Source organism: Megalobrama amblycephala, linkage group LG6 (assembly GCF_018812025.1).
Source record: "Megalobrama amblycephala isolate DHTTF-2021 linkage group LG6, ASM1881202v1, whole genome shotgun sequence".
Lineage (NCBI taxonomy): Eukaryota > Metazoa > Chordata > Actinopteri > Cypriniformes > Xenocyprididae > Megalobrama > Megalobrama amblycephala.
The window spans coordinates 40,601,305-40,608,438 of NC_063049.1; the positions used below are offsets into that span (position 1 = coordinate 40,601,305).

General features: G+C 37.5%; 1 protein-coding gene across 1 annotated transcript; it reads right to left on the reverse strand.

Annotated features, from left to right (window-relative positions):
• Positions 1-1,063: 1,063 nt before the first annotated feature.
• rdh1 (retinol dehydrogenase 1) lies at positions 1,064-6,621 on the reverse strand. The gene is made up of 5 exons (XM_048194619.1): positions 6,471-6,621; positions 3,798-4,137; positions 3,174-3,432; positions 1,714-1,877; positions 1,064-1,487 (listed from the first exon to the last, which is right to left on the reverse strand). Exons 1-5 carry the CDS (start codon positions 6,471-6,473, stop codon positions 1,270-1,272), a joined length of 984 nt encoding a protein of 327 aa, XP_048050576.1. The 5' UTR covers positions 6,474-6,621; the 3' UTR covers positions 1,064-1,269.
• Between the last annotated feature and the right edge of the window lie 513 nt (positions 6,622-7,134).

Genomic DNA, 7,134 nt, shown 5'->3' on the forward strand with positions numbered 1-7,134 from the left:
AAGCATGTGAAAAAACGAGCCGCTCAGATTTTGCTCCCCTTGTGACGTAGGAAGGGGATCTTATTAAAATGTTACCAACCCTTAATCTGCACGTTTCCACCCACAACAGCGCCATTTTGTTTCGACAACAGTGTACCAATTCTGGCATAATGTATTTTGGAAAAAATATTAGATCATTCACAGCATGTGACAGCAATCATAAACGTTAGCCTGGTGTGTATGGCTCTGTTTGGCAAACAGGTACGCTATGTATAGTGGGCGTCCATACAAGTTTTGCACAAAAGATTAACATGACGGCACATGCTAGACGATGAGTTGAATCAACTCCACAGAAACTACATAAATTTATCCACTAACCATTCAGAAACGTCCAGTTTCATTCTAAAATTATGTACCAGTTATCAGTGTAAAGCTGCTTTGACACAATCTACATTGTAAAAAGCGCTATATAAATAAAGGTGACTTGACTTGACTAAAAGTTGTAACTTCTTCCTGAGTCTCTCCATCAGTGTCGACTCCGGTTTGAACAATGTAAGGCTGAACACCGTTACTGACAATCCTCATTTTGGCTGCGTGAGATTCTCCAGCTTTGTTGTTGCTGAGCAACCGAACTGTTAAAGCTCCGCCCTCTTCTGGAAAGGGGCCCAGGAGCAGCAGCTCATTTGCATTTAAAGGGACACACACAAAAACGGCATGTTTGAAATCATGACTTACACGATTTAAAACCTGACATTTCAACGTTTTTTTAGACATAAGTCTAATTTTTTTGTGATTAGTATTCACTAAGTTACAGTTCATTTTCTGAGAACTATCAGATTGGACTTCGTTCAGAGGGAGACGAGAAATCACGCATCATGTTAGTTTTCTTTATTTTACAAAAAGCACAACATTTTGTTTTTACTCTGAGTGTACACAAATAAAAGAAGATATTCCACAGATTAAAATGGTGTATAATTGTATGTCTTAATTGTATGTGCAACATTAACAGAGTATTTTGAGTCTCTTTCACACTGGTAAGAAAAAAACGCGATGGTATCGCCGGCGATACCCTCAGACCTCAGAGTGTTGTGTGCCTTATTTATTGGAAATGCCACATTATATAAAATACATCTTTATTTGATTGCATTTATGTTGCATACAGCAATCACAGTTACAAAGAAAAAATACCTCTTTGAATATTTCATATTATTAATTCACTAAGAATTAGCTTGTCTTGAGCTGCAACATGCGATCTGTAGTGGCCTGTTCAGTAAATCTCTGGAGCAACGTTCAGGTCTCCTTTGGAGAAGGCAATAGAAGGTTCATGAAGAAGTCTGCTATACAAGTAGGCAGGTACGAGAGCGGAATCCAGAGAAACTTGGCGTCCCAGCCTGCGGCGTAGCGTGTTCGCGGAGAGCGTGCTGAGAGAGCGTGCTGCATGCATGATGTCACTTTGGAAAGGTCACTACTTGCCAGAATCTTCATGGAGAACGCCTGCGACTTCATATCTGGAGGAAAAGATTGAGAGATATGCAAAAATGTCACATTATTCCATTTATGCTATTTAAATCAGTTGTCAAAATCAGAGTCGAGTGTCACGTGTTATGTTGGATGAGCACAGTTTGTGTGAAGGTTTACATATTCCTTTAAACTAAATGCATCAAGATATAAATTTCCAAAATATTAAGTACTGTTGCATGGAATCTGCATTGATTTCCCATCTCAAGTACTCACAGTCCTGCAGGTATGAGTCTCCGTAGGCTCTCCTGACCTCTGCTGGGAGGTTGTTCCACCGTTTCTTCAGATCATCTTCAATGAGGCTCAGATCTGTTACTTGTGTCTTAAAGAAGCCTGGTTCAATGATACTTACCTTCACTCCAAAGTGCATCATATCCCTCCTGAAACAGTGAGAGAGGGAGAAAAAAAAAGGATTTTAGAGATATTTTATCATATATTGTAGTAAAGATGCAAATAAGTTTTAAAAGTTTTATTCAATGAAAAGACTAAATGTTTCTTACGGTGACTGATGTGAGTCTCTCAAGGACAAATCACCACAGTTGTTGTGGCCGATTAGAAATGGATTTTGTTAGCCGTTTTTAATAAGTCAGATTATTTTATTTGTTTGTTAGCAAAATAATATAATATTCTTTTTATATTTGTAATACACACATACATACATATTTATTTATGTTTGAATATTTTTAAAATAAATACATAAAATATACTTATTTATTTAGATTTTAAAATAAATATATGAATTTAAGCCATGACCTGCACAACATCTGTAATTTTGTGGCCAATTAGAAATAGATTTTGTTGGCTTTTGTAAAATAAAATCAGATTAATTTATTGTATTGTTAGCAATATAGTATTTTTTTAATATATTTTTGTAATACTTTTATTTATTTTAGTGCTGTCAAATCGATTAATCGTGATAAATCGCATCTAACATAAAAGTTATATATGTGTGTGTACATATTTTGTGGGTGTGTATTTGTGTGGGTGTGTACACACACACACACACACACACACACACACACACACACACACACATTATATATAAATATATATATATATATATATATATACACACAAACATATATATAATGAGAGAGAGAGAGAGAGAGAGAGAGAGATTGTGTTGGCTTTCAGATTAAAATCAGATTAATTTATTGTCTCGTTAGCAATATAATTTTTTTAGATTTTTGTAATTTTTTCACATTTTTAGCTATTTTAATATTTTAACTAATTTTAACTATTATTTTAACATTATTAATAAATACATAAAGTGTATTAATGTATTCGTATTTGAATAAATAAATTAATTTAAAATTATAACCTGTGTAATCTGTACTTTTGAAGCTCTAGTTGTAACAGGCCAGTTAGAAATGGGTTTTGTTGGCTGTTTTTAATAAAAAGCCAGAGGATTTTATTGGCTTGTTAGAAATATAATAATTGAAATATGATATTTTATACATTTATTATATTGAAATATAAAGATTTGAATGAGTACATACCTACTATTTATAAATAAATAATTTTAAGCCACAATGACCTGTGAAATCTGTACTTCTGAAGCTCTAAATTGTAAGGACTAAAAAGTATGATAAAGAACAAGAAGAAGTGCAATACATTATTCAAGGTCCTGTTGGCATGTCTCAAAGTTTAATTCCTTGTTAGAAGCCTAGACATACCTCAAGCTATCAGAGAACGCCTCCACACCCCATTTAGAGAGGCAATATCCTCCCCCGATGAGTGAGAGTCTGCCCAGTATGCTGGCCACGTTCACCACCCGACCCCGGGCCTTCTTCAGCAGAGGAAGGAAGTTCAGCGTCACCTCGATGACGCCCATGAGGTTTACGTCCAGAACCTTTGTAAAGTCCTCCAGCTGCATCCACTCTGTGGGGCCGATGGGGACCGAGATGCCAGCATTGTTGACTAAACCCCACAGACCTGATGCAAGAAAGAAGCTTTTTTTAATCAAATCTAGTGTTGTGTAGATGTTATAGATTTTATTTTTCAAGATTAAGCAAAAAACTAGTACATGCAAACCACAGTTAAGGTCAAAGGTCACTAAAGTGAGCAAATGCCAGGTGCATTACTAAAGTATGTCGTTCGATAATAAATGACGCAGCTTTGGTATGAGAATGGCATTTCGCAGAAGATGCTCCTCCAGGTCAACTAAAAGCGCTTGTCCAAGAGTTGCAGATTTATGAGTTGGTCTGAGGGCTGTGTGGTCGTCAAAGTGCCTGTATCTCGGCTTTATCTCTCGCTGTGCTTGACTCGAGCTGGCACACTATCTATCCTGTCCGTCTCACCTCTCTCCCCGGTCTCGCTGCGCACGCGCTCCAGCGCGCTCTTGATGCTCGCGCTGTCGGTAACATTGAGCAGAAGCGTCTTCAGTCTGGGGGAGGCCGCCGCGCGCAGTCTGGAGGCACCAGGTTCGGTGAGACACGCGGCGATTACGTGAAACCCCCGTTGGTCGAGCTGCCGCGCCGCGAGGTTTCCGAAGCCGCTATCGCAGCCCGTCACCAGGACGTATTTCTCGTGGATGCCGGTGATGTGACGGGAGTCCCTGTAGAACCAGACCACCGCGGCGACGAGCGCCACAGCAGCCAGCGAAACCCAGCAGCACAGCGGATCGGCGCTGAAGAACACCTGCGGTGGAGATGGATGAACCCGGTGTGAATACACACTGACCTTTCCAGCTGATTACTACGATTATTTAAAAAATCATTTAACGTATTGATTTTCATTTTGTTTGACTGGCAACATTTTTCCAATTACTAGATTTAAATGATTAGTGTAAAAAAAAAAACTGCACTGAATCTAACCAATTAATATCTAGCATAGCCAATAATAACGTTTTTTTTTTTTAAAAGCAAAACTTAACTAGAAAATGTTGACTATAGTAGGCCTATAGACATGTCCATGACTTAAAGGATTAGTTCAAATTAAAATGTCCTGATAATTTACTCACCCCCATGTCATCCAAGGTGTTCATGTCTTTCTTTCTTCAGTCGAAAAGAAATTAAGGCTTTTGATGAACACATTCCAGGATTTTTCTCCATATAGTGGACTTCAATGGAGCCCAAACAGTTGAAGGTCAAAATTACAGTTTACAGCGATCCCAGACGAGAAATAAGGGTCTTATCTAGAGAAACAATCACTCATTTTCTAAAAAAATAAAATAAAATTTTATACATATTAACCATAAATGCTCATCTTGAACTAGCTCTCTTCTTCTTCTTCTCTATCAGAATTCCAGCAGTGTAGACACTGCTAAGTGTATTACTGCCCTCCACAGGTCAAAGTTTGAACTAAATGTCATATACAATATGCTTGTACAAGTATATAACAATTAGTTCAAACTTTGACCTGTGGAGGGCAGTAATACACTTAGCAGCGCCTACACTGCCGGAATTCTGATAGAGAAGAAGAAGAGAGCTAGTTCAAGATGAGCATTTATGGTTAAAATGTATATAATTAAAAAAAATTTTTTAGAAATTGAGCAATGATTTCTCTAGATAAGACCCTTATTCCTCATCTGGGATTGTGTTGAACGCTTTGAAGCTGCACTGAAACTGTAATTTTGACCTTCAACCGTTTGGAGTCCAGTGAAGTCCACTATATGGAGAAAAATCCTGGAATGTTTTCATCAAAAACCTTAATTTCTTTTCGACTGAAGAAAGAAATACATAAACATCTTGGATGACATGGGGGTGAGTAAATTATCAGGAAATTTTAATTTGAAAGTGAACTAATCCTTTAAAGGATTAGTTCACATTCAATTGAAAATTAGCCCAAGCTTTACTCACCATCAAACCATCGTAGGTGTATATGACTTTCTTCTTTCTGATGAACACAATCTGAGAAATATTAATAAATATCCTGACACATCCAAGCTTTATAATGGTAGTGAACTGGACCAGCAAATATGAGCTGAAGAAAGTGTCTCCATCCACATCCATCAATCATAAAAAGTGTAGCCTAATCTATATGGATATTTTTTTTACTCAAATGCATTGCTTCGCTTCAGAAGGCCTTTATTAACTGCCCAGAGCCGTGTGGAGGGAGTACATTTATAATGGATGGAAGCACTTACTTCAGCTCATACTCGTTGATCCCGCTCACTGTTAAAGGGTTAGTTCACCCAAAAATGAAATTTCTGTCATTTATTACTCACCCTCATGTCGTTCCACACCTGTAAGTCCTTCGTTCATCATCAGAACACAAATTAAGATATTTTTGATGAAACGTCTTTTCAACAATATAGTGATGGCCGATTTCAAAACACTGCCTCGGAGCTTTACGAATCGAATCAGTGACTCGGATCTCCTATCAAATGGCTAAATTGCTGAAATCACGTGACTTTGGCGCTCCGAGTCACTGATTCGATTTGTTAAGCTCCGAAGCAGTGTTTTGAAATCAGCCCATCACTATATTGTTGAAAATACATTATTTTGTTTTTTTGGCACACAAAAATATTCTCAATGCTTTAGAACTACTGAACTCACATGAACTGTTTTAAATATGTTTTTAGTACCTTTATGGATCTTGAGAGAGGAAATGTCATTGCTTTGAATGCAGGCCTCAGTGAGCCATCGGATTTATCAAAAATATCTTAATTTGTGTTCTGAAGATGAACGAAGGTCTTACGGGTGTGGAACGACATGAGGGTGAGTAATTAATGACATTATTTTCATTTTGGGGTGAACTAACCCTTTAATATATCTCCGATTGTGTTCATCAGAAAGAAGAAATTGATATACACCTATACACCATGTAATTGTAAACAAATCATTCAAAAAGCCACTAGGTGTCGTCCCAATGGCTATGTTCCCTCATATCTGTCAATCATTTATTGCAAAAATCATTTATAGCTTTGAACACTGAAATATTAATTAACAAAGCATGCACACATTAATCCCTGCTATGCTGTATACATTTATAAAATAAGACACAAGTTACGTGATTGTGCTCTGACGTACCATGACTTGTGCAGTCGTCAATACTCCTTCAGCATGAAAACTAGTAGATGTTTGGTTTCCCCTCTCCCACTCCTGTCCTGATCCCACTGTGCTGAAGAGATCAGGGGCTGCAAGCTGACTGCAGGATCAAAGATCTCTCAAGAACATGAACATCGCACTCCATAAACGTCACAAAGGTTGTGCAATAAACTCTTTGGCCTTGTGTAACATTCAAACTTTGATTTGTCTATCCATGCTATACTGAAGCTGTGTTTGGTGTTGGGGGTAACACATTACAAGTAACACGAGTTATGTAATCAGATTACTTTTTTCAAGTAACTATTACTTTTAAAGGGGTGGTTGATTATGATTTCACTATTTTAACTTTAGTTAATCTGCAATGTTGCTGTTTGAGCATAAACAACTTGGGGCCATGTTGGGCTGCTTTAGAGAAGAGGAAGAGTTGTTGTAGTAGAGTGTTGTTGTCATGCCGTCATTTTACGCTGGACTGCTTCACAAACGAGGGTCAATTCAACACTGGATTTGCACAAAAGATTAACATGACAGCACATGCTAGTGGATGAGTTGAATCAACTCCACAGCAACTACATAAATTTATCCACTAACCATTCAGAAACGTCCAGTTTCATTCTAAAAGTTGTAACTTCTTCCTGAGTCTCTCCAT